The following is a 27,542-nucleotide window of genomic DNA, read 5'->3' as shown; positions in this document are numbered from 1 at the left end:
ATCCATTCCTGGACTTCTATGCTAACCAATCAACAGACTGGCAGGTCATTGCTTATATCCCACTGGATATAGTAGCAGTAGGCTAGCAAATACATCTGTTCTATTGTTCAGTCTGGATAAAGCCACAAGCAACTCAAAAGGGAACAGGCATCAATTAGCTGCTCACACCTGCACTGTAGTGATCCACAAGAACCTGCATTGACCTAGATTAATGCCCATTGGTAAAGCATGTCCAGATTAGTTATGGAGACACAAGACACTGCAGATTCTGGAATCTGGAGCAACACACTAACCACTGGAGGAACTCAGCAGGTCAGGCAACATCTATGGAGAGAAATGGACAGTCAACATTTTGGGTCGAGACCCTTCATCCCAGTCCAGATGAAGGGTGCCCGACCCGCTGAGTTCCTCCAGCAGTTTGTGTGTTGCCCAGATGAGTTATGTTACTTATAAATGCATTCACACATCTTTCCCTGATATCTTTGGATTAATTCCCAAAATCAATCAATTATCCCCTAAGAAAATAATTTTTAAAAATTTGCATTGTAGTTCTTTTGACTCTACCCTGTACCCTCAATCATTTCTTTGTACTTCTAATTATTCATCAGTCTTTTTTTTATCTTTTTCAATTTCACAAGCAATTCTGCTCAGAGCTGATGTCTTTACAGAGGAGACCCCTTACATTCATCCCAATAAACAACCTGTCTCAGAAAATAAATGACTCTGAATGGCTTGAAAGGGAACCTCTGTGAAGCAAAGACTTGTCCAGATTGAGATTACATTGTGGCTCTGATGTAATGAAATGAAGTCTTAAATCCTTACCACTACTGAATTCCATCTGCGTTAACATGTTTCCAGCAAAGATGCTCTGTAATTCTGAGAACCTCTTTACTACACTTCAAATAGGATCAATGACTTGATACCTTATTGGTTAAGAGCAGTTTATTCCACTTTTGCACATAAATATAACATATGCTTGTACTAAAGTGATAGTTCACAACTCTAAAATAGATACCAAGTGACCTTAGATTCACAGCAATGGGAACCAGTGATGTTTACAGAGGTGGAGACCTGCAAATGCATTGTGGTCAACCCTGGCCATTAGGTGGAAAGAAGAGAGGTCAGCCTCCAGATCTTGTGGTTCCCTTCGGAAGGCCCCAGATTACTTTTGTGTCTCAACCTTAAATTAGATGTGTTTCCACCAATAATTTATACTAAACTCTTTGACAAAATAAGTTAAATAGTACATGGAAAGTGTATTTTTCCCATCTCCCATGTTGGCACCAGAAGATTCTTACACATTTTACGTCACAGAACCACTCTGGGTAATCCCGTACATGTGAACCCAAGAACCATGGCTCCCTGTATTAAAAAGGGAAGAACCAAATTCTATTGTGGATTTTCTTGAGGTGCATAACACCCATTTGTCAGTTCTTGACTTCCTTCTGTTCCTTCAGGAAACTCTCCTCCTAAATTACGGAACCTGACATTTAGTATTGCCCAATCTACACACTTACATTCAGCAATGCAAATGTTGTTGCTCAATAAGCAATTAATTTTTTTGCAGTAAAAGAAAAACCCAGCCAATATCAGACTTGTACCACACAACATTAACATAAAATAAAAGCAGCCTTGCCAAATGAAGAGGACATAATCTCCAGTCTATTGTTTTATTTAAAAGTTGCACAAGGAACGTTATTCCGTTACATTCCAGCTTCACTTCCCCAGATATGAACTGTGATGTTTACTCAACATTTTATTCATCCCTTCTCTTGAATACCCGTTAAAGCAGCAGAAATAATTCATCACATCTCCATTCATTTTAAATATAGTTGTCAGATACATGTGTTAATATTGAAGAAAATTAGTTTGAAAGAAACATTTTTTCTGTCTTATGTCCACAAGTTTATCAGATTACATGCCAATTTTAGTTAAATCTCTAGTTGCTGCCACTGAGATGATGGCAGCTTCCTGGATCCGTTTTGTGTCCTTCAGTCATTTTATTTTAACTACAGTCAACCACAAGATCAAAGGGTACTGTCAGCTCACCAGCAGTTGTGACCTTCCAGTTCATCCAAGATGCATAAAGAACCAGAAGTACTTCAAATGTTGCCATGTTTTGATGCATCAAAGTCAGATGTGATGCCCTGCACTGACAACGTTCATGGTGGAGGTTTTAACTAATCCATGAAATGGCTTAATGACAGTATTCCCACACCTGGCACTGAACACGGTCTCAAATGCTCAATGTACACTCAATGCAGCCCCAAACACACACCCTACACTCAGTGCAGCTCTAAACGCACACCTATACTCAATATGTCCACAAACGCACAGTGTACACTCAATGCAGCCCCAAGCACCCTACACTCAGCTCCAAACACACCCTAAACCCAACGCAGCCCCATACACACACCTAAACTCAGCTCCAGACACACATTTGCACTCAGCACAACCCGAAATACACACTTCATGCTTACATTATCTGTTTTTTTATTGATTTGGTTCTCAGGATGTGGGTATTACCAATACGATCTGCACTTTTCCCAATTCCTAGTTGTCCTGAACAGAATGGTTCTGGGCCATGTCAGAGTCAACAATGGATCAGGCGTTCAAAGACTCCCGATCTTTCTAATCTGGAAAGCTCACCTCCAGTCTTGCCTCCTGCCTTGTGCCAGGTGCAATTACTGATTTATTTTTTTATGACCCCCTTTAACTAGTGCTGGAAGGTTTGTGCCAGCAATCTTCTAGATAGATGCACTTGCAGTAACAGGAGACCTGGGGTTGGGTAGCAGCTGGCCCAGCCTCCCGACAGCTGCTCTGATATCCCGTATGCACCTGCAGCCCAGAGAGAGGGGGCAGGCCCCTTGGGGGCAGATGGTGCTACTGGAAACTGGGTGCCTGCCTGCTCCTGCTGCATGGCATTGAGATGTTGCTGCCCATCCTAACCGTGTCCCCATAACTGCTTCAGAAGCCCCTGAACACCCCAGGCCTTTCCATTGTTCCTCTCAACACCTCAGAGAGCTTCATAGCCCATGATGTGCAAGAAGAGCAGTTCCTGTTGTGATGTGGACTTAGGGCAGCCAAAGTGCACACAGAAATTTGGCATGTACAGTCACATGATAATTGCCAAATAATCAATCTTCATTGATCAGTACACAAAAAGTGCTGGAGGAACTCAGCAGGTCAGGCAGCATCCATGGAGGGAGATAAATAGTCGACGTTTCGGGCCAAGACCCTTCATCAGGACTGGAAAGGAAGGGGGGCAGAAGCCACAATAAGAAGGTGGGGGGAGGGAGAGGGGAGGAGCACAGTCAGGCAGGGGATGGGTGAGTTCAGGTGATGGGTGAGTCAAAGAGCTGGAGAGCAGCAGAGATCATGGAAGGGGAGCAATGAGGGAGGGTCTCACAGAAGAATTTTTCCTCCTCTCTTCGACAGGAGTTCTGTGCTACACTAATCCTACCCTAACCCATTTCATTCTCCTGACAATTTCATCAATTACCCCTAGCCCAATATTCTACCATCCTCCTACACACTCGGGACAATTTATAGTTACCGATTAATTTACCAACCCACATGTCTTTGGGATGTGGGAGGAAGCCGAAGCATCTGGAGGAAGCCGATGTGGTCACAGCCAAAACATGCAAAGTTCACACCCAATGACAGCAACCCAAGGTCAGGCTGAACCTAAGGCAGTGGCTTTACCAGCTATGTCACAGTGCTACCCTTATTCTCTATGTAACCTCTATTATTAATGCCCTATGGAAAAGTGGCTTTTTCCCGGGGCTGAGGTGGTTGCCACAAGAGGACACAGGTTTAAGGTGCTGGGGAGTAGGCATAGAGGAGATGTTGGGGTAAGTTTTTTACTCAGAGAGTGGTGAGTGCGTGGAATGGGCTGCCGGCAACAGTGGTGGAGGCGGATATGATAGGGTCTTTTAAGAGACTTTTGGATAGGTACATGGAGCTGAGAAAAATAGAGGGCTATGGTAAGCCTAGTAATTTCTAAGGTAGGGACATGTTTAGCACAACTTTGTGGGCTGAAGGGCCTGGATTGTGTTGCAGGTTTCCTATATTTCTATATTTTTAATAAATTCATTCTTAGGGTGTCAGCATTGCTGGAAAAGTGGTTTAGATTACTGCTCTTTAATAACTGATTTTTTTTCTTTTGGTACAACTTCAAGGGGCAGTCTTTGCAGAATTAAATGTTGAGAGTCCTTAAAGCATACTGATTGCAATGCTTTTCATTAACTGATAACAGATTTGACAAAAGGGATTTTGGATATATTTTTGCCATGAAATGGATGCCACAGAACAGGCAGTGAAACTAGAGTGAGCCTTGCTGGAAATATTGTGTATGGTGGCAGCACAGTAGGTGGTGCTGCTGCCTCACAGCTCCAGCGACCTCGGTAAAATCCTGACCTCTGGTGCTGTCTGTGTGAAGTTTGCATGTGCTCCCTGTGATCATGTGGGTTTCCTCCAGTTGCTCTGGTTTCCTCCCACGTCCCCAAAGATGTGCAGACGATATGTTAATTGGCTGCTGGAAGTTGCCCCTAGTGTATGTAAAGGGAAGGTGATGGATGTGCCAGAGGGGATGAATTGCAGGGGAACAGGGAAACAAGGAGAGAGGGAACGGGACTGACGGGATTGCTCTGCGGGAGCCAGAATGGACCCAATGGTTTGAATGAACTGCATTTGTGTTGTAATGTATAAGTATTAAAAACTGGTTTAACTGGCTGGAGGTCCATCAGTGATTGGTCTATTTAAAGGCTTCAGGGGAAAGGGTGCCAGAGACAGGAAGGGGATGCCCTTAACAATTACTGGTTAAACTTGTTCACAGGACACTTCCTTGCGTTTTAAAAACTTCATCGACACGGGGCGACAGAGAGAAATGAAAAGTATTCCAAATATCATTATAAGCCAGGTAGGACACAGAACTATATTTCAAAATGATATTTATATTTATGTAACATTTGCCACTACCTTTACTTGGATATTTCAGTCTTACAAATATTTCAAAAAGGAAGTGTAACTGGCATGTTGTTGAGCTGTTAGAAGTTTTAAACTTCCTATTTTGAAACAATAAACTGTGCAACCTGTTAGTTATATTTGGAATGACAAAGCTGAACTGTCAGCATTTGTCATTGTTGCAAACATTGTGAGTTATCTGCCGTATGAATAGTTAGAGAAAGATTCTTGAAGAAGGAAGGACAGCAAGTGAGAAATAGTTTATTAACACTGACCAAATATTGTGGATTCCGACGGATCTTTTCATCGCAGGGTTCAGAAAGGACTTGCAGTTGTAGGATGCTTTTCATGCCCTCAGGTCACCTCCGACCTCTCTGATGTGTGGGCATCTGTCACTCAGGATGTCCTGGACTTGGAGCAATCTGCACAGTTCCCTGCCGTCGTGAGCTGTACTTCTGTGTTGGCATCTATTATCTCATATTTCTATCGGTAATTACCTGTATGTCTGCACTTCTTGGGGCCACACATCCCCGGCCAACCCCTCTGGCACTGTCCATGCTCACACCTCCTTGTCTGTCTAATTTACCTTCCATCGGAGGAGCAGGTTGAATGGGTTGAAGGCTCGAACTACAACTTAAATCCCAGCTGAAATAGTTCTCTTCCCTCTCCATTATTTTTGGAACTTACTTTGGGAGAAGCAAGTGTGCATTTTCATACCAAAAATACCAATGTATCTTGATAAACAAATTAGGCCATTGGGCTTGTTGAAACAAGAGCACATGGCAGGCTGCGTGGGCCAAAGATCATGGCAGGAACTACCCTTATACTTGTGTAAACTTGCCTCGTACTGCCCAGAGTTCAGGAGCTGCAGGAAGGATCTGGTCGAGTATTTAAAATGTTAAATGTGTTCAGTGGGGTGCATTCAATGTGAGGGATCCAAAGAATAGGAAATTCTCTGTCCCAAAGGCTGTGGATGCTGGTGGACAATTTGGAACCTTTGAAACCAGCTATCCAGGATATCAAGGAATTTGGTTCTCAAGGGAGTGCAGGGGCAGAATGGGGGATGGGGTGGTGGTAAGTGCATTGAGGTCCATATCATCCAGGTTCTAATTGAAGCATGGACCAGGCCAGTTTCAAGCATTGCAGTGAGGCAATGCAGGGTGAGCACCCGGAGTCTCCTCGATCTCCTCGAAATGCCATTCTTCTTGGTAGAGGGATAGGGTAATGGAGATAACAGATGGACTAGGTGAAGGGCATGCAGTACCTGTCAGTGCTAGCTATGGCATGGGTGATGTGAACACCTTTGCACTTCCTTGCTCAGATGATAATATCATCTAACAGTTGTCATAGACCAGGAGTGTTGCTATAATATCTTGCATGTTCGTTATGCTGAGGCCGTGCTCCAAGCATTTTGCCAGGAGAAGGAGCCCATTGGAGTCAAACTTCCCAACTCTCTCATTGCTGATCTTGCCTCCCCGCAGTGTTGTGATCTTCCCACCCTGGCATCAAAGTCTCCCAGGAGGATCAGTTCATCTCCCTTTGGGGTGTAGACTTAGGTATTTTAAGAAGTCCTTCTTGGCCTTGTCGAAGCTTCCAGGGTTGGACCATACGCACTGACAACTATAATGTGCAGATTCCACGTTAAGAGAGAGCTAAAAGGTCATATACTGCTCATTATTTTCTCAGGGAGCATTCCTGAGAAAGCAGACTAGCTCAATCTTGATGGTGAAGCTCAGTCCATGCTGATGGGTTCCTCTTCCAGTTTACCTGCTCTAAAGTGGCCACCTCCTGCCATCATGTCCCACTCAGTGCGTCAAAGTGACTGAGTTCCCGAGATATGACAGTGGAACAGTGACCAGATCTGTCACTGTGGGGATTGTCCATGAGAATCCTGACATTCCAGGTCCTGAACTTCATACTGTGGAGTGAAAGCTGCCTGTGTGTGGTTTTGTTTAACATGGGGTAGCTAATGTACACCAGCTATCACATGAGCTTCACAGAGCCAGGTCTTGCTGCAGTGGCAAGGGATCTGAGACCACTGGAGAACAGGCTCTGCTGCACAGGTGAAGTGGATTATAGACACAAAGCTCTCAATGTACTTCACATCCATTGCTTCCTTTGTGGTGGCAGGTGAAATGGGGAAAGCTGATTGTGAATTTCAACTGCTGGAAGTCAGCTGCTGTGAAATCCAGCGTTACTCTGCGAGGTCCCAAGGATTCAGTGAACACCATGCTGCAAACTACTGAAGCCCACCATTCTTGCCAGTAAATATTAGAGCAACCTTGGCACACTATAGTTGCTGAGAACAGTCTCATGCTTGTCTAGAATTGCCCATGTGCCCATTAGGCTGCCCTGGAGCAGCACAAATGTGGACACTAGTAACTGGTCACATTTGGCCATTGGGCCATCACTAAAGCTTCAGCTGTCTCAAGCCTTGGGCACAGCAGGCCAGATGTTGCCCATCTCTATGGGCGAAATATATGCACCTCTGCCCCTCCTTCCCTGAGGTTTGTCAAGCCTGTAGTCAGGGATGGGAGGGGTATCAGAGCCCAACTTTTGAGAGGGGATCAGGAAGGATGTCGCAGATTGGGGGGGTGGTATTTCATTGCTGGGGGTGGGCCACAGGTTGTATGGATGGGCTTTACTTCTCCAGCAGGCCTCCCTGTCCAGTGCTGTGGTGTGGGGAACTGTGTTGTCCCGACAGTGCCTCATCACAGCACCCGCGGGTCCAAATGCTCCTGTGCCGCTCCTGAAAAGGAACAATGCACTGAGAATGACATCATCATGTGCTGCCTGGTCACGGAAATCACAGAAAACAAGGTGCTGCTCGACAACAAATGGTGACCAAGCTTTCCAGGGGATATAAAATGGCCCAGAAATATTGGTTATTGAGTCTCACTATGAATAATATCAATTTCAACTGTATAACACTGAAAGATACAGAGCGAAGGAATTGAATTTCCAGGCGTATGATCCATGTGTTGTCAATCAACACATTGCTGCGCTCTAGTGTCAGGAGCAGCTACAGGACACACCAGTGCCAATAAACACAATGTGAATGCTACTGATAGTAACTACCCTTGAGCACACTGATGCTGGTAAAACTACAAGCAAACTAGTGCTGGTATGCCGTGGAATTCCAGAGCAAACTAGTGGGTGTGATTCAGTCTGTCTGGCATGGGAGTGCTCCATAGTGTTCACCAGAACCAGTGTTTCTGCCGCATTTTATTGGCAATGGTGTTCTCCATTGCATTTATTGACACAAGTGTTATCCATGGAGTGTTTACAGGTGTAGTGTGAACCATAGGGTTTACTGGCAACATTGTGCACCACTGTGATTACTGGTGACAGTGCACGATATTAAGCACACAATGTCATTAAGCACATGAGTAATGGTCGCAACTATTACACAAGTGTATAAACACAATAATACTAGTGAGTGTTATGGAGTGATGCTACTCGTAAACTAGGGAGTGCAGCTGTACCTCAAGCTCTATAGTGCTGACTAATGTCAACAAACACTCTCAATTCAGCTCTGGAGTTTCTCCCTAAACCTTTGCACCTCATCACCTCTCCTCTATCAAGCCATCCTTCCTAATTTCCCCTCATTTAGCTCAGCATCAACCATTACCTGGTTTCACTGCTGTGGTATTTTGTTGCATAAATTTAAAGAGTTGCTTTGATACTCTGATTTCTGGCTAATTTCAAAGGGATTGCCTCAAATTTCTAGAGTTCTAACTAGTGTGAATGCCCATCATAGGCTGAGTTAATGGTTGTGGACGAGTGTAAATATTTTTGTTACATTTAGAAAAAAGATATGATGGGGTTGAAATTCCTCTAGACTTCACGCACTACTTTGTCTTAAATAAGACTAAATTTTAGCAGAAACACTCTCTGATTATGTCATGAAGATTTGGTCCAAAATTTTGCTGAAGTTGAAGCAAGACAATCTCTCAGAAAATGTAACCCCATTGTTTACATGTTTCACTAAGCCTATTCCCCACAGCAGTTAAGAGAACAAAAAAACCAGCCCTCTGGGAGCCTCTGCAGTAGCTAAGCCATTTCAGAAGCCCCAAATATGCACAATATTTTTATTTATTGGGATCCGGGCTTCACTCACAAAGCCAGCATTTATCACCCATACACTATTGCCCCTGAGGAGCTGGTAGTGAGCTGTTGATCACAGAGTAAATTGGGTTTATTATTGTCACAGGTACCAAGGTACAGCGAAAAACTTTGTTTTGCATGCCATCCATACAGATTGTTTCATCACATCATTATGTTGAGGTAGTAGAAGGGAAAAGCAATAACAGAATGCAGAATAAAGTGTTACAGTTACAGAGAAAGTGTAGTGCAGGCAGACAATAAGGTGCAAGGTCATGACAAGCTAGATTATGAGGTCAAGCATCCATTTTATTGTACTAGGGGACCATTCAACAGTCTTATAACAGCGGGATAGAAGCTGTCCTTGAGCCTGGTGGTACGTGCTTTCAGGCTTTTGTATCTTCTGCCTGATGGGAGAGGGGAGAAGAGAGAATGTTCGGGTGGGAGGGGTCTTTGATTATGTTGGCTGCTTTACTGAGGCAACGAGAAGTGTAGACAGAGTCGATGGAGGGGAGGCTGGTTTTCGTGATGTGCAGAGCTACCCACGTGGTGATTGTCTGGAGTCACATGTAGGCCAGACCAGGTAAGGATGGCAGATTTCCTCCCCTGAAGAACATTGATGAACCTGGTGGGATATTTACAACAATCCAGTTGCTTTTTCCGTGCTCATGTTACTGAAACAAGTTGCTGTTATCATTGTCATCTCAGTTTATGAACAAACGTGAAATTCCACAGTTGCCACGTGGAATTGCAACCCACGTTTCTGGATGGTTAGTCCAGGTCTCTGGATTCCTGTTCCAGTGACCTGCCCCCAATACCACCACTGGACCTTGTCTTGAAGCCCAGCACAGGCACCGTGTCTGTCGCTCTGTTTCTACAGTGTCTGTGTCTCTGTCCACCTGTCCCAAGTCCATAAATAACTGGGAACTCTGAGTCAATTCCAAAAAATTCCCAGGTCGTGTTGCTGGAGGTCTTAATTACATAAGATTTAATCATGTGATGTGGAGTTTGCACCTCCTGCTGTTGCAGGGAAAAATGCCATAAAAAGGGGAGTGGTTGGTGGGTGAGACAGAAGAGCAGACAAGGAAGTTGGGAAGGGAATGTTCCCTTTGGAATGCTAAAAGGGAAGAGGAGGAGAAGATAAGGAACAGCACCCCATCTTCCAAATCACCCACTATCAACATCCTGGAGACATTATTGAACAGAAATCCATTGAATCAGCCATATAAATACCAGGGCTGCAAGAGCAGGTCAGAGGCTGTATACTCTGTCGTATGTGACTCACCACCTGACACCCCAGGCTTTTCCATCTCTATAAGGCCCAATGGCAGGAGTGTGATGCAATACCCTCCACTGGATGAGTGCAGCTCCAGCCACATACAACACCATCCAAGACAAAGCAGCTCATTTGATTGGCGCCCCTTCAACCATGTGAAACATTCACTCCCTCCACTACAGGTGCACCTTGGCTGCAGTGTGTTCCATTGACAAGATTCACAATAGACACATTACAGTTCCTCTCGAACCTATCACCTCAACCACTAAGGACGAGGGCAGCAGGCACACCACCAGCTATAAGTTTCTCTCCAAGGCGCACACCATCCTGACTTGGAAGTGTACAGTGGCATGCAAAAGTTTGAGCACCCCGTACAAAATTTCTGTTACTGTGAGTAGCAAAGCGAGTAAAAGATGACCTGATTTCCAAAAGGCATAAAGTTAAAGATGACACATTTCTTTAATATTTTAAGCAAGATTACTTTTTTATTTCCATCTTTTACAGTTTCAAAATAACAAAAAAGGAAAAGGGCCCAAAGCAAAAGTTTGGGCACTTAGTAACATCCCCTTTGGCAAGTATCACAGCTAGTAAATGCTTTCTGTAGCCAGCTAAGAGTCTTTCAATTCTTGTTTGGGGGATTTTCGCCCATTCTTCCTTGCAAAAGGCTGCTAGTTCTGTGAGATTCTTGGGCTGTCTTGCATGCACTGCTCTTTTGAGGTCTATCCATAGATTTTCAATGATGTTTAGGTTGGGGGACTGTGAGGACCATGGCAAAACCTTCATCTTGAGGTAGTCCATTGTGGACTTTGAGGTGTGTTTAGGATCGTTATCCTTTTGTAGAAGCTATGCTCTTTTCATCTTCAGCTTTTTTACAGACAGTGTGATGTTTGCTTCCAGAATTTACTGGTATTTAATTGAATTCATTCTTCCCTCTACCAGTGAAATGTTCCCCGTGCCACTGGCTGCAACATAAGCCCAAATCATGATCGATCCACCCCTGTGCTTAACAGTTGGAGAGGTGTTCTTTTCATGAAATTGACCTCCACCGTTCCTGTTAAATGCCATTTCTTAATTACATTATGAACTAAGGAAACGGCTACCTGAAAACGCTTTGCTATCTTCTTATAGCCTTCTCCTGCTTTGTTGGCATCATTTATTTTAATTTTCAGAGTGCTAGGCAGCTGCTTAGAGGAGCCTATGGCTGCTGATTGTTGGGACAAGGTTCAAGGAGTCAGGGTATTTATAAAGCTTTGAAATTTGCATCACCTGGCCTTTCCTAATGATGGCTGTGAACAAGCCATAGCCCTGACAAGCTAATGAAGGTCTGAGACCTTGGTAAAAGTTATCTGAGAGCTCAAATCTCTTGGCGTGCCCAAAATTTTGCATGGTACTCCTTTCCTTTTTTTCACTCTAAAATTGTACAAAACAAAAACAATACACTAATCTTGCTTAAAATGTTGAAAAGAATGTTTCATCTTTAACTTTATGACTTTTGGAGATCAGCTCATCTTCTACTCACTTAACTATTCACAGTAACAGAAATTTTGACCAGGGGTGCCCAAACTTTTGCATGCCACTGTTCCTCCATCATCGCTGGATCCAAGTCCTGCAACTCCCTCCCTACAACACTCTGGGAATACTTAAGCACGTGGCAATAAATACTGGTTTTAGCTGTGATTCTCAGGTCCAAGAATGTGTGAAAAATGGATTCTATTTCCTCAGTTAATGCTTTCTAATTCTACACGTTAATGCTTCAGTTTACCTTTGGCTCCATTCCAAGTGGATCGTTTGGCTGCTGCTGAATGGATTGGTATTGGTATTGGTATTGGTTTATTATTGTCACTTGTACCGAGGTACAGTGAAAAGCTTGTCTTGTGTTCCGATTGTACAGGTCAATTCATTACACAGTGCAGTTACATTGAGTTAGTACAGAGTGCATTGATGTAGTACAGGTAACTACAGTAACAATACAGAGTAAAGTGTCACAGCTACAGAGAAAGTGCAGTGCAATAAGGTGAAAGGTCACAACAAGGTAGATCGTGAGGTCATAGTCCATCTCATTGTATAAGGGAACAATTCAATAGTCTTATCACAGTGGGGTAGAAGCTGTCCTTGAGCCTGGTGGTACGTGCCCTCAGGCTCCTGTATCTTCTACCTGATGGAAGAGGAGAGAAGAGAGAATGTCCCGGGTGGGTGGGGTCTTTGATTATGCTGGCTGCTGCACCAAGACAATGAGAGGTAAAGACAGAGTCCAAGGAGGGGAGGCTGGTGTCCGTGATGCGCTGGGCTGTGTCCACAACTCCCTGCAGCTTCTTGCGGTCCTGGGCAGAGCAGTTGCCGTACCAAGCCGTGATACATCCAGATAGGATGCTTTCTATGGTGCATCGGTAAAAGTTGGTGAGAGTCAAAGGGGACAAACCAAATTTCTTTAGCCTCCTGAGGAAGTAGAGGCACTGGTGAGCTTTCTTGGCCGTGGCATCTACGTGATTTGACCAGGACAGGCTGTTGGTGATGTTCACTCCCAGGAACTTGAAGCTGTCAACCCTCTCGACTTCAGCACCATTGATGTAGACAGGTGCACGTACACCGCCCCCTTTCCTGAAGTCAATGACCAGCTCTTTAGTTTTGTTGACAATGGGGGAAAGGTTGTTGTCATGACACCATTCCACTAAGCTCTCTATCTCCTTCCTGTATTCTGACTCATCACTGTTTGAGATACGGCCTACAACGGTGGTATCATCTGCAAGCTTGTAGATGGAGTTAGAGCAGAATCTGGCCACACAGTCGTGAGTGTATAGAGAGTAGAGTAGGGGGCTGAGGACGCAGCCTTGTGGGGCACCAGTTTTGAGAATAATCGTGCCGGAGGTATTGCTGTCTATCCTCACTGATTGCGGTCCATTTGTTAGAAAGTCAAGGATCCAGTTACAGAGGGAGGTGTTGAGTCCTAGGTCTTGGAGTTTGGTGACAAGCTTGCTTGGAATTATTGTATAGAAGGCAGAGCTGTAGTCAATAAACAATAGCCTAACTTATGTGTCTTTACTGTCCAGATGCTTCAGAGCTGAGTGAAGGGCCAGGGAGATGGCATCCGCTGTAGACCTGTTTCGCCGATAGGTGAATTGCAATGGGTCTAGGTTGTCTGGTAGGCTGGAGTTGATGGAGTTGACGGCTGAGCCCAAACAGTGACTGCAATATTGAGTGGTGCTGGTTGATTTAAACTCAGCAGCCACATTTAGTAAAAACCCACTGGGAGCTCAGAAAACAAATTAATATAAATCTATCTGTAGCCGGGGAGATTCCTTTAGCTGTAGACTTGGTTGACAGAGGGACAGGAATGGATGCTTTATGTCCCAGGGTTTCGATGTTTTGGAGAAGATAGAGAGGGAGGTAAAAGAGGGATAGGGCAGTTGTGCTATTAATCAGGGACAATATCACAGCTGCACTCAGAGGGGACATAATGGAGGGCTCATCCACTGAGTCTATATAGATAGAACTCAAAAATAAGAAAAGTGCAATCACTCTGATGGATTATACTACAGACCCCCAATAGCCACCAGGACATTGAAGAATAGATATGCAGGCAGATTAGGGAAAGGTGTAAAAACAACAGGGTTTACTCCATATGCTTATCTAACAATCTCTTGTACTTGTCCAATGTATCAGCCTCCACCACCACTCCAGGCAGCGCATTCCATGCACCAACCACTCTCTGGGTGAAAAACCTCCCTTTGACATCACCCTCGAACTTCCCAGCCAATACCTTAAAGCCATGTCCTCTTGTTTTGAGCATTGGCGCCCTGGGAAAGAGGCGTTGGCTGTCCACTCTATCTATTCCTCTCAATATCTTGTAAACCTCTATCATGTCTCCCCTCATCCTCCTTCTCTCCAATGAGAACAGCCCTAGCTCCTTTAATCTCTCCCCATAATCCATACTCTCCAATCCAGGCAGCATCCTGGTAAATCTCCTCTGCACCCTTTCCAACGCCTCCACATCCTTCCTACAATGAGGCGACCAGAACTGGACACAGTACTCCAAATGTGGCCTAACCAGAGTTTTGTAAAGCTGCATCATCACTTCTCGACTCTTAAACTCGATCCCCCGACTTATGAAAGCTAACATCCCATAAGCTTTCTTAACTACCCTATCCACCTGCGAGGCGACTTGCTGTGATCTGTGGATATGAACCCCCAGATCCCTCTGCTCCTCTACACTGTCCAGAATCCTGCCATTTACCTTGTACTCTGCCTTGGAGTTTGTCCTTCCAAAGTGTACCACCTCACACTTCTCTGGATTGAACTCCATCTGCCACTTGTCAGCACAGCTCTGCATCCTATCAATATCCCTCTGCAAGCTTCTACAGCCCTCCACACTATCCACAACACCACCGATCTTTGTGTCATCTGCAAACTTGCTAACCCCCACCTTCCACCCCCTCATCTAAGTCGTTAATAAATATCACAAAAAGCAAGGGTCCCAGAACCGATCCCTGCGGGACATCACTAGTCACTGCCCTCCAATCTGAATGCACTCCCTTCATCACAACCCTTTGCTTTCTACAGGCAAGCCAATTCTGAATCCACAAGGCGAAGCTTCCCTGGATCCCTTGGCCTCTGACCTTCTGAAGAAGCCTACCATGCGGAACCTTGTCAAACGCTTTACTAAAATCCATGTAGACCACATCCACTGCACTACCCTCATCAACCTTCCTGGTCACCTCCTCAAAGAACCCCATCAGGCTTGTGAGGCAAGATCTTCCCTTCACAAAACCATGCTGGCTGTCCCTAATCAGTCCATGTTTCTCCAAGTGCTTATAGATCCTATCTCTTAGAATTCTTTCCAACAGCTTACCCACCACAAACGTAAGGCTCACCGGTCTGTAATTCCCTGGACTATCCCTACTACCTTTTTTGAATAAGGGGACAACATTCACCACCCTCCAATCCTCCGGTACCATCCCCGTTGACAACGAGGACTCAAAGATCCTAACCAACGGTTCAGCAATCTCCTCCCTCACCTCACGAAGCAGCCTGGGGAATATTCTGTCAGGCCCCGGGGACTTATCTGTCCTAATATTTTCTAACAACTCCATCACATCCTCTCTCTTAATATCTACATACTCCAGAACATCACCCTCACCTACACTGTTCTCAGCATCATCAAGACCCCTCTCCTTGGTGAATACTAAAGAGAAGTATTCATTGAGAACCTCACCCACTTCCACAGCTTCCAGGCACATCCTCCCACCTTTGTCTTTAATCGGACCTACCTTTACCCTAGTCATCCTTCTGCTCTTTACGTAGGAGAAAAAAGCCTCGGGATTCTCCTTAACCCTGCTTGCCAAAGCCTTTTCATGTCCCCTTCTTGCTCTCCTCAGCCCTTTCTTAAGCTTCTCCCTTGCTACTCTATATTCCTCATGAGCCCTGTCAGATCCTTGCTGCTTACACCTTATGTATGCTACCCTCTTCTTCCTAACTAGTTGTTCCACCTCTCTCATCACCCATGGTTCCTTCACCCTACCATTCCTTCTCTGCCTCACCGGGACAAATTTATCCCTAACATCCTGCAAAAGATCCCTGAACATCGACCACATCTCCATAGTACATTTCCCTTCAAAAATGTCACCCCAATTTACCCTCCCAAGTTCTCGCCTTATAGCCTTATAATTTGCCTTCCCCTGATTAAATATCTTCCCGTCCTCTTTGCTCCTATCCCTGTCCATGACAATTCTAAAGGTTATGGAGCAATGGTCACTGCCCCCAAAATGCTCACCCACCGATAGATCTGTCACCTGACCCGGTTCATTACCTAAAACTAGATCTAATATGGCATTCCCTCTAGTCGGCCTGTCAACAGACCGCATCAGAAATCCATCCTGGACACACTTAACAAACTGCGCCCCATCTAAACCCTTGGCACTAAGTAGGTGCCAATCAATATTTGGATAGTTGAAGTCTCCCATTATAATAACCCTGTTATTTTCGCATCTCTCCAAAAACTGCCTCCCAATCTGCTCCTCAGTATCCCTACTGCTACTTGGGGGCCTATAGAATACTCCCAGAAGGGTAACTGCCCCTTTCTTGTTCCTAACTTCCACCCATATTGACTCTGGAGAGGATCCTTCTACATTATCTACCCCTTCTGCAGCTGTAACTGTGTCCCAGACCAGTATCGCCACCCCTCCTCCTCTTTCCCCCCCCTCCCTATCCCTTTTAAAACACTGAAAACCAGGAATATTCAATATCCATTCCTGCCCCGATGTCAGCCACGTCTCTGTAATAACCACAATATCATAGTCCCATGTACTTATCCAAGCTCTCAGTTCATCTCCCTTATTCCTGACGCTTCTTGCATTCAAGTACATGCACTTCAGCCCATCCACCTTACTACTTTTATAGCCTGTACTCTGCCTCTCCATCCTCAAAGCCTCTCTACCTGTAAGATCTGACTTTTCCCCATCCCCTTCTTCCTCTGACCTACTCCTTTGGTTCCCTTCCCCCTTGCAATCTAGTTTAAACCCTCCTGAACCACCCTCACAAACCTGGCCACAAGGATATTGGCCCCCCTCAAGTTCGGGTGTAACCCGTCCTCTCTGTAGAGGTCCCACCTTCCCCAGAAGAGATCCCAATGATCCATAAATCTAAAAACAACTTCTCAGCCACGCATTTATCTGCCATCTCCTCCTATTCCTGCCTTCACTTTTGTGTGGCACTGGCAGCAATCCTGAGATTGCTACCCTCGAGGTCCTGTCCTTCAGCCTTCTGCCTAGCTCGCTAAACTCCCCTTTCAGGACCTCATCCCTCTTCCCACCTATGTCATTGATACCAACATGAACTACGACTGCTGGCTGTTCTCCCTCCCGCTCTAGAATCCTGTGGACCCTCTCAGTAACATGCCGGACCCTGGCACCTGGGAGGCAACATACCATCCGGGATTCATGCTCACTGCCACAGAACCTCCTATCTGTTTCCCTGACTATCGAGTCCCCTATCACTACTGCCTTCCTCTTGTCCCTTCCCTTCTGAGCAGCAGGACCGGTCCCAGTGCCACAGAGCCGGCTACTGCTGCTCAGCCCCGGCAGGTCATCTCCCTCAACAGTCTCCAAAGCGGAAAACCTGTTACTGAGGGGAACAGCCTCCGGGGTCCTCTGCTCTATCTGCCTGTTCATTTTCTTTTTCCTTTTCCCTCCCCTGACAGTCACCATTCTATCTACTTCCTGGACTCCAGCAGTACCTGCTGTAAGGGGAGTGACCATCTCCTGATGAACAGAATCGACAAAACTCTCCCCCTCCCTGACGCTGCGCAGTGTTTGAAGCTGCAACTCCAGCTCATCGATTTTGAGCTGAAGTTCCTCCAGCCTCAAGCACTTACTGCAGATGTGGCCATCGTGGACCGCAGGAAGGTCCACGAGCTCCCACATCAAGCAGCTGCAGCACACCACTATGTCCTCCATCGGAACTAATACCTTGTTTTTTCCTAGTTTTTCTACTTAAATATTTATCACAGATAACGGTAACCATACCTTCGCCTACCTACCAGCTACTCACCTACCTTACCTCTTTACGCCGAAGCCCCTTGAGCCAAAGCCCGGCACACTCTGCTCCTACTCACTCCACTGCCTGCTGTTAGGCGGTTTCCTTTTTAAACTGCTCGTGCCGCGCCTGCGCAGTCCAGCCCCCACTCAACCACTAAAAACTTCTAAAAATACTAACCCTAGTAAATTATAACCCTATTAAGCCTTATACTTAAAACTTAATAAAAAGAAAAACTTATCTGCTCCGAAGTCCTCCAAAGCAAAGCCCACGAAGCTCATGATTTTATACACCTCTATAAGATCACCTCTCAGTCTCTCTCCTCATAGAGAATGAAGAAAATGGGATTTGACTAAATGTGCTACCTTTGGACAGGAATTATGTTGTTTGGTGAAAGATTAAGGTAAAGTCTTTGCAGTGTTTCATTCATTGTTTGGAATTTTTTCCATAGAGAACGTTTATAAGGGAGGATGAGTTTTGTTTGCCTTCACTTCACTTTCTCTGTAACTGTAACACTATATTCTGCATTCTGTTTTCTTTTCACTACCTCAGCATACTTATGAAAAACTTTAAAACTTTATTTATACAGCACGGTAACAGGTCCTTCCAGCCCAACAAGCCCGCGCCACCCAATTACACCCATGTTAACCTATTATCCTGTACGTCTTTGGAATGTGGGAGGAAACTGGAGCACTCAGAGGAAACCCATGCAGACAAACTCCTTACAGACAGTGGTGGGAATTGAACCCCAATCACTAGTGCTATAATAGCGTTACACTAACTGCTACACTACCGTGCCACCTATGATCATGGCAGGATCTGTCTGGGTGTCACACAAACAAAAGCATTTCCCTGTATCTCAGTACATGTGACAATAATAAACCAATACCAATATCAATTTATCTTTGACTTTGCGCAATAGTGGGAGTTATTGAATTTTCCAGCTCTGCTCATTTAAATATTTAACAGCTGTGTGGGAAAGATGCAAGGCATGCTGGCGTTTGAAAGGGATTATTGCTCACAACAGATATGGGCTGAAATTTCCTTGACTTTTCTCTCAGTCGGCGGATGTAATTTAAGTGAGATTCCTACTTGTGTGTCTTTTAAGGCCGTGTGAACCCCTGGTTTATTTTGCATTCCCTTCAATTGTTAATAATGCAACGGTTGCTCACGATGTGCTCGCTTGGAGACCAAGTGTGGATTGGACAACACCTCAGTGCAGAGTGGAGCTGTGACCTCCAAGTTTCATTACTTTTCTGTCCTTGTCCCATACTCATCCGGTGAAGATCAATATAAATTAAAGTATCAGTACTTTGTTATTCAATTAATCACTTTACTATCTTCCAGACTCAAAATGGAGTTCAGGAATTTCAGACCATAACCACCATTTGTGGGTTGAAGTTGTTAGTAATATCACTGCCTTCTCCAGATACTTATCTTTCTTCACTTGTCCCATTACTGCCTCCTCCCACTGCACACCTCTGTTGTTGAATCCCTCCTGCCTTCCACCAATCAGAGACCTTCCTTATTTTGTTCCTTCCCCTGACTCCGAGGTTACTGTTGTTTACATGCTGTCAACCTGAAACCTTAACCCTGTTTCCTTCTCTATCTTCTACAGAGGAAGGAGGTATTAAACAACAAGATGTGACAGAGGGAGGTGGTAATGGGACAAATGAAGGAAGGAAGGATGGGGCTAAAGGAGGTGAAAATGGTAACAGCAGAATTGTTACTAACATCTGCAGTTCAAAACTGGTTGCTAAGGTCCGAAATTCTTGTGACAGAGGGAGGTGGTAATGGGACAAATGAAGGAAGGAAGGATGGGGCTAAAGGAGGTGAAAATGGTAACAGCAGAATTGTTACTAACATCTGCAGTTCAAAACTGGTTGCTAAGGTCCGAAATTCTTGTGACAGAGGGAGGTGGTAATGGGACAAATGAAGGAAGGAAGGATGGGGCTAAAGGAGGTGAAAATGGTAACAGCAGAATTGTTACTAACATCTGCAGTTCAAAACTGGTTGCTAAGGTCCGAAATTCTTGTGACAGAGGGAGGTGGTAATGGGACAAATGAAGGAAGGAAGGATGGGTCTAAAGGAGGTGAAAATGGTAACAGCAGAATTGTTACTAACATCTGCAGTTCAAAACTGGTTGCTAAGGTCCGAAATTCTTTGACCAGGGTTTGAGTCTGGAACACTGTAAAGTGATTCACTGGAATGCAAGGTGCTGTTCCTCTGGTTTACATTGATCTTCCTTGGATCAGTGTTATAGTCCACAGACAGACATGTCAGAGTGCTACCAATGCTCAGTGGCCCACAGAGTATCTCCCATGTTTTGTTTTGTGTTATGATTGATCATATCCTGATTTATTAATGACAACCAAATACAGGTGATGACATTTTCTTTCCACGGTGAAAAGAAATCAAAAATCCTGCAGATGCTGTAAATTTGAAATAAAAACAAGAATGTTGGAAACACTCAGCAGGTCAGGCAGCATCTGTGGGGAGAGAAACAGAGTAAATGTTTGAGGTTGACCCCCTGCCCGATCTTCTCCTAGTATCCAAGACCCTTTGACCTTGTGCAATTGAAGGGACACATAAGCAGGCAAAGGGACAAGATATGTTTGTTGGATTCACATAAGTCAGTGTTCTGCTGAAGTCTGGAAGATTTCACACCCTTAGAAAATCAGTGACATACAACATGGTGTTAGAACATGGGACAGTACAGCACACAGGAGCTGGCTCTTCAGCCCACGATGTCCGTACTGACCAGGATGCCAATTTAACTAATCCCATCTACGTGGTCTGTATCCCTCCATTGCCTGCCTGTTCATGTGCCTGTCTTTATTCCACTTGTGCATTGCTATTGTATCTGCTTCTACCACTTCCCCTGGCAATGCTTTCCAGGCACCCACCACTCTCAGTGTAAAAAACTTGCCTCATAAATCTCCTTTAAACTTACCCTCTCACCTTAAAGCTATGCCCTCTAGTATTTGACATTTCTACCTTGAGAAAGAGACTCCAACTATCTACCCTATCTATGCCTCCCATAATTTTACATAATTCTATCAGATTGCCCCTTAGCCTCTGAGAAAACAATCCAGGTTTGTCCAACCCATTCTTGTAGTGTTGGAGAAAGGATCAATTCAACATACAGCAGTTCCCTGAATGTTTAAGCCTCTGTCAGAGCAACAGTTAACACTGCAGCCTGGAATTTCACAACTGTGATCACAAGTTTGCCAAAGTAATGTCCAGAGCAGATCACAGGGCCTGTCCATGTGTCTGGCCTCGCTGTAGATCCAAATCTTGCTCCTGACAATCATCCCCTTCCAAAGATGATGATGGTAATTGTCACCTTCTTCACTTCATTTATTGTAAACTTTTGTTGCCATGGGTTCAGGGAGTCTGTATATCACCACGTTCATCAGATGAAGCGGCTTAGGAGACAAGAGGGAGACACAAGAGAATACAGATGCTGGAATCTGAAACTAAAACCAAACAGCTGGAGGAATTCAGTGAGTCAGGCAGCATCTGTGGAGGGAAATGGACAGTCAATGTTTTGGATTGAGACCCTTCATCTGGACTGTCTGAGAGTAAAGATGCCTTAATCCAATTATATAGGGCTCTGGTGAGATTTCACCTGAATTATTGTGTACAGACCTGGTCTCACTACCTACACAAGGGTATACTTGTGACAGAGGGAGTACAGTGAACCTTCACCAGATTGTTTCCTGGGATGGAGGGATTGTGCTACGCAGAATGATTAAGTCAAGTGGACCTGCACTCTACAGTTTAGAAGGATAAGATATCTCTATTAGTCACCTGTACATCAAAACACGCAGTGAAATGCATCTTTTGCGTCGAGTGTTCTGGGGCAGCCTGCAAGTGTCACCACGCTTCCAGCACCAACATAGCATGCCCACAACTTCCTAACTCATACATCTATGGAATATGGGGGGAAACCGGAGGAAACCCACGCAGACACGGGGAGAACGTACAAACTCCTTACAGACAGCGGCCAGAATTGAACTCAGGTCGCTGGCGCTGTGATAGTGTTACGCTAACCACTATGCTACCGTGTGATCTCATTGCAGAGCTCGACAGGATAGATGAGGGGATGAGGTCATGGTGTCTCCCTTGCTGAGAGTGCTTCCTGGGACTGCCAGGGTGTTCAGGTGGGGGGTAGGGGTGTGGGGGGAGGGTGTGCTGGAAAGGATGGGCCGAGGGACGGGGACAGCTACAACAGACGAGAGGAGCCAGAGAGGGTCACCGAGGGAAACGGGGAGAGTGGGGTGGAAGATGGGAAGGGGGGACAGGCGAGCGGGTTCACAAAGGGACACGGCAGGGGAGTTCAGGGATAAAATGGCACTAATGAGGGAGGGTGGGAGTGTAGGGAGGGGGAGTGAGGGTGAGGACATATACAGAGGGTGGTTGGAGAGTCACGGAGAGAGGCACAACATGGAAACAGGCCCTTCAGCCCATCGTCCGTGCCAGACATCAACCACACATTTTCATGAATCCCACACTAATCCCATTTTATTCTCCCCACATTCCCATCAATTCCCCCACCCCCGACTCTACCACTCACCTACACATTAGTGGCAATTCACAGTGGCTAATTAACCTACCAACCTGCACGTCTTTGGAATGTAGGAGGAAACCGGAGTACATGGAGGAAACCCATGTGGTCACAGGGAGAACATGCAAACTCCACACAGACAGCACTGGACGTCGGGATTGAACCCAGCTCTCAGTGTTCTGAGGCAGTGGCCCTACCAGCTGCACCACTGTATCACTCTTCATTCAGCACTCAGTGGATGCTACACCACCGGCCTCAGTGGTAGCAGATAACATGCTGGCCTCTGAGTCTGACTGGACTGCAGTGAGCAGCGGGACCAGATGATTGATAACTTTGAATTGGAGGGTTCTCCTGACACCCACCCTCTCAGACAGTATGTTTCCCCACCCCCTCCCCCGGCATCCTGCACTCAGCCCGGTTACACCTTCCATTGTCCTTTAGTATATAGACATCTTGTTCACTCCCTCACTGATTGCTCTTGGCTTGTCACTTGGGAGATAATGTTCCCTGATAGGTTAACTCTCCTGTGTTGGGAGTAGGCTGCAGCAACGTTCAGTGGTATGAAGCTTGTCTTTGGGTAGGTTTGGCTGCTTTCCTATAATTAATAAAAACAGAAAGTGCTGGAAACACTCAGCAGGTCAGGCAACGAAAAGGGAAACAGAGTTAACATTTCAGTTCTGATCTGAATCCTTATCTGTTTCTCTTTCCACAGATGCTGCCTGATCTTTTGTGTATTTCCAGCAATTTTTGTTTTCATTTTAGATTTAGCATCGTATTTTTGTTTTTCTTTTCTATGACTGTTTCCCAGCTCCCTGACCAGTGAATCCTTGATGTTCCACATTCCTGAAAGTCCACAACTTCAGCAATCTGCAGTTAACTGCAACTTGTGAATAAGTCCAGCCTTTGCTGCAGTGTTCTGTTGACTTATACCAATCTCCCAGAGATATGTCCTGGATGACTTTTATCCTTGACAAATGCTACCAACCAAAATGCTACGAAATTGATACTAGACAATATTAATCCCTTAACCAATGCTATTAGATGCAAGCCTTTTGGTCATCCATAATGCTGTTTGTGAGAAATTATGTTGTACGGATTGCCTGCTGCAAATCTTAACTTACAGCAATGACTACACTTCAAGAGTTTTTTCTCAGCTGGAAAGTAGTTGAAGAGTGCTTTATAACTGTAAGACTTATTTTTAACCATTTGATATAAGTGAGAAACTGTGTAGGCTCAGTGAGCACATTCCAGACTGAAAGCATCAGGTTCTTGGTCACTCCAGGAATCAAAACGACATGAGGATAGGCTTGGAAAGTGGTGACGTAGACGATAGCCCTGGTCTTATTGAACGGCAGAGGGATGTGAGTGCCAATCCTTCTCTTAAGTCTTTGCGTATCACTGTCTAAAAACAAAAGGAAATTAAAATATTTATTGTTCTATCCCAGACAGCTGTGCCTTCAATTGTCTGCAGTTCCTCCCTTGAACCCTGCCACCTCACATTTTGCACTGATTTTCCTTAAAACTTCAGTCATCTGCTCCACTATCTCCATATGTGGCTTGGTGTTAATTTTCTTCTTTCATAATGTTCCAGTAAAGTGCCCTTGGACCTTTATGCCACATTAAAGAAGTTATTTAAATAGAAGTTGTAGTTATTGGTGTTATCTTCTTAATTACACAGCTAGTTGATTTTCCTAAAGTGGGGAAGTTTATAAGCATTATAATGGGTGACTAATATTCAATTAGTGATACTTTACTGTTCTATTTCAGTTACGTGGGTCATTTCTGTCACCAGTTTAGTCCTTTCACATATCTGCAAACTGTCCTCCTTGACTAAAACTTGCTGAAACAACAGGATGTGCAGCAGCAACTGTAAAACCCTCCCAACTATAAACACAATTATGATATTTATTTTAGAAAAGGTTATATGGAATGGCCAAATATAATTACACAAAAGAAGCAGTTATTTTAGTTTCTGTTGGCCTTGCTTGAGTGAGACGTTGGTGGGTGATACACTCTCTCTTGTGAAAACAACAATGAGATTGTTTTAGAATGTAACACGCTTCACGCATCAGTTGTATCAGATCCAATTTGTGTACTGTGGGTTATTGCGGCTTATTTTCACAATGTTGAGAAGCAGTCAGCAATCATCTAATTTTACACAGTTCATTCACGTTAACAGCCATAACTGTAACACCATCTCAAAATAAGAGGCTGGCCATTCAGGACAGAGATGAGAAGAACTTCCCTCAGCCTGGAGAGAGATGAATCCTTCAAATTCTCTAAGCTGTGAACATTCAGTCACTGAGTATGTTTCAGAGAGAGAGCGATTGATTTTTGGATTTTACTGGAATCAAAGGACAGTGCAGGAAAATGGTACTGAGATAAGATCTTGGTGAATGTCAAAGCTGGTGAGGAGCCAGGTGGCCTACTCCTGATCCAATTCTTATGTTCTTATAAAAATAAGTCACTTCGGAGGAGTGGAATCAGTCAGAAGTTAACACTGAACCAAAGAAGGAGACTTAGGCTGGTGACAGATGGCCTGGTCGAAGAGGTAGATTTAAAGGAGTGCTTTGAAAGAGAAGCAGAGGTGGAGGGAGAGATGCAGGATTTAAGGCATGGAAGACCAAGGGAACAACTTCCAAAGGTGGGTGGGAGAGAGCGGGGTTACTCAGAGACTGAGGGAGATCTGAAGGGTGGTGGGTCTGGAGGAAGTTACAGGGATAGGGAGGCTGTGGATTTGAACCCAAGGATTGGAAATGTGATGTTGGTGGACTGGGAGGCAATGTGGGTCAGTGGGCACACAGGTGAAGGCCGGGTATTGTTGAGCCAAGAGAGGGAGGTCAGCCAGGCTGAGTCAGGACAAAGCTCGAGTGCAGGTCAGTAGCTCGGCTGAGGACAGGCTCCATCATTGGTTCTCCAGACTGAGGTCCATCCCTTTCTAAACAGCTCTGTCCTCAATCTCTTCAGATTTCCTGCCATTTCCAAAAATTATCTTTCAGTTAAACCTTCACCTTCATCGATGGATGAGTGATCACCTGTCTGTTGATTTCAGTGAAGAAGCTTCACTAATGTGGGCACCACGGCAACTGAACTACTCCCCACCATGTGGGAACTGCCTGGCTCTGTCACTGTGATGCTGAATAAAGTCGGTGAATTGATTGCTAACAATGACCAATAGTTTACAGCATTGACGGAATGGTTAAGTGGATGCTTTTAACCATTCAACTATCAGTTTTGCTTAATCAGCAGAATTGATTTACCAGGAGTAAAATGTAAAGGTTTACAGATCATTGGTGCTGGGTGGATTTTTCGGTACAAAGTGGGCACCGGGCACTGGATTCCAGAACAGGTCTAGGGCTGGGAGCTGGGGGCTGGGGGCTAGGAGCTGGGGGCTGGTGTCTGCACTTACTGCACCCTGGACTTGCACTTACCCACATACTGTTCTCCAGAGTAGATCGCACAGGACACCATTGAAAATTGACCCTACCCAGAACTGCTGCTGCTCACATGTTGTGGGTACTCTCACAGTGCTGGTGGGGAGGGAGTTGCTGAGCATCAGTGAGAAGATTATTGGTGAATAAGAACATAATAAACAGAAGCAGGAGCAGGCCATTTGGGCCTTTGTACCTGTTCCCCCATTCCTCAAGATCATGGCTGATCTTCTCCTTCGCCCCACTTTCCTGCTCCAACCCCATATCCGCAAAGAGCCATCAATCTGTCGTGAATATCCTTCGTGACTGAGCCTCCACAGGTCTGTTGGGTTGTGAGTTCCAGAGGTTCACCACTCTCTGGCTTGAGGCATTTCCCCTTGTCTCTGCCCTTATAACAGAGCCCTTCAATGGATGGAGAGTGCCCTCAATATGACGATCAGACTGTCCCACAAGGACTCTGTGGTGATAGTTCCCACCAATACTGTCCCTGCCAGATGCATCTGCAAATGGAAGGCTGGTGAGGACAAGGTCAAATAGTTCTCTCAGCCTTTGTCACAGACCCATTCAGGCAGGAATGTCCGTCAGGCCTTGGTCATCTCGGTTAGTGATGTTGCTACCGGACCACTAAAGGTCCCTCACACAGACTCCACTCCTTGTCCTGGAGACACAAGAGACAGTAGATGCTGGAACCTGGAGCAAAAAAACCAAATTGCTGGAGGAACTCAGTGGGTCAAACAGCGCCCTGCAGGGTCTCAACCTGAAACATCAACAATTCTTTTCCCCCATAGATGCTGCTTGATCCACTGAGTTCCTCTACCAGTTTGTTTTTTGCTCCATTCCTTGTCCTTGCTGCCCTAAGTACTTTCTCCATTGAGTCATACAGCATAGAAACAGGCCCTTCAGCCCAGCTGGTCCATACTGACCAAGATGCCCCATCCAAGCTAGTCCCATTTGCCAGCATTTGGCCCATAACCTTCTAAGCCTTTCCTATCCATGTACCTGTCCAACTGTCTTTTAAAAGTTGTTATTATACCTGCCTCAACCACTTCCTCTGGCAGCTAGTTCCACATAGATACCACCCTTTGGGTAAAAAAGTTTCCCCTCAAGTTCCTCTTAAATTTTTTGCCTCTCACCTTAAACCTATGCCCTCTAGTTCTTGAAGCCCCAATTCTGGGAAAAAGACTGAGTGCGTTCACCCTATCTATGCCCCTCATGATTTTATACACTTCTATTAGATCACTTCTCTGTCTCCTACACTAAGGGATAAAGTCCTAGCCTGTCCAACCTCTCCCTATAGCTCAGTCCCTCAAGTCCTGGCAACATTCTTGTAAATCTTTTCTGCATTCTTTCCAGTTTAATAACATCTTACCTATAGCATGGTGACCAAAACTGAACAAAATACTCCACGTGTGGCCTCACCAGCGTCCTGAACAACCGCACCATGACCTCCCAACTTTTATACTCAGTGCCCTTACTTCTGAAGGCCAGCATGCCAGAAGCCTTCTTCACCACCCTGTCTACCTGTGACTCCACTTTCATCGAACGATGTGCTTGTACTCCAAGGTCCCTCCATTCTACAACACTGCCCAGAGCCCTGCCGTTCACTGTGAAAGTCCTACCTGGATTTGACTTTCCAAAATGCAACACCTCACACTTATCCAAATTAAAC

At 45.2% G+C, this 27,542-nt stretch overlaps 1 protein-coding gene across 1 annotated transcript in view; it reads left to right on the top strand.

Annotated features, from left to right (window-relative positions):
- The first annotated feature begins 3,705 nt into the window (after positions 1–3,705).
- tmcc3 (transmembrane and coiled-coil domain family 3) overlaps positions 3,706–27,542 on the top strand; it is a 98,083-nt gene continuing 74,246 nt past the window's right edge. Inside the window, exons 1-2 of the mRNA XM_052034251.1 lie at positions 3,706–3,854; positions 4,838–4,921. Of these exons, the coding sequence (XP_051890211.1) occupies positions 3,762–3,854; positions 4,838–4,921 (177 nt within the window). The 5' untranslated portion in view covers positions 3,706–3,761. The remainder of the gene's footprint in view (positions 3,855–4,837; positions 4,922–27,542) is intronic.

This window comes from Pristis pectinata, chromosome 19 (assembly GCF_009764475.1).
Source record: "Pristis pectinata isolate sPriPec2 chromosome 19, sPriPec2.1.pri, whole genome shotgun sequence".
Classification (NCBI taxonomy): domain Eukaryota; kingdom Metazoa; phylum Chordata; class Chondrichthyes; order Rhinopristiformes; family Pristidae; genus Pristis; species Pristis pectinata.
This window is presented reverse-complemented; position numbering and strand designations above follow the sequence as displayed.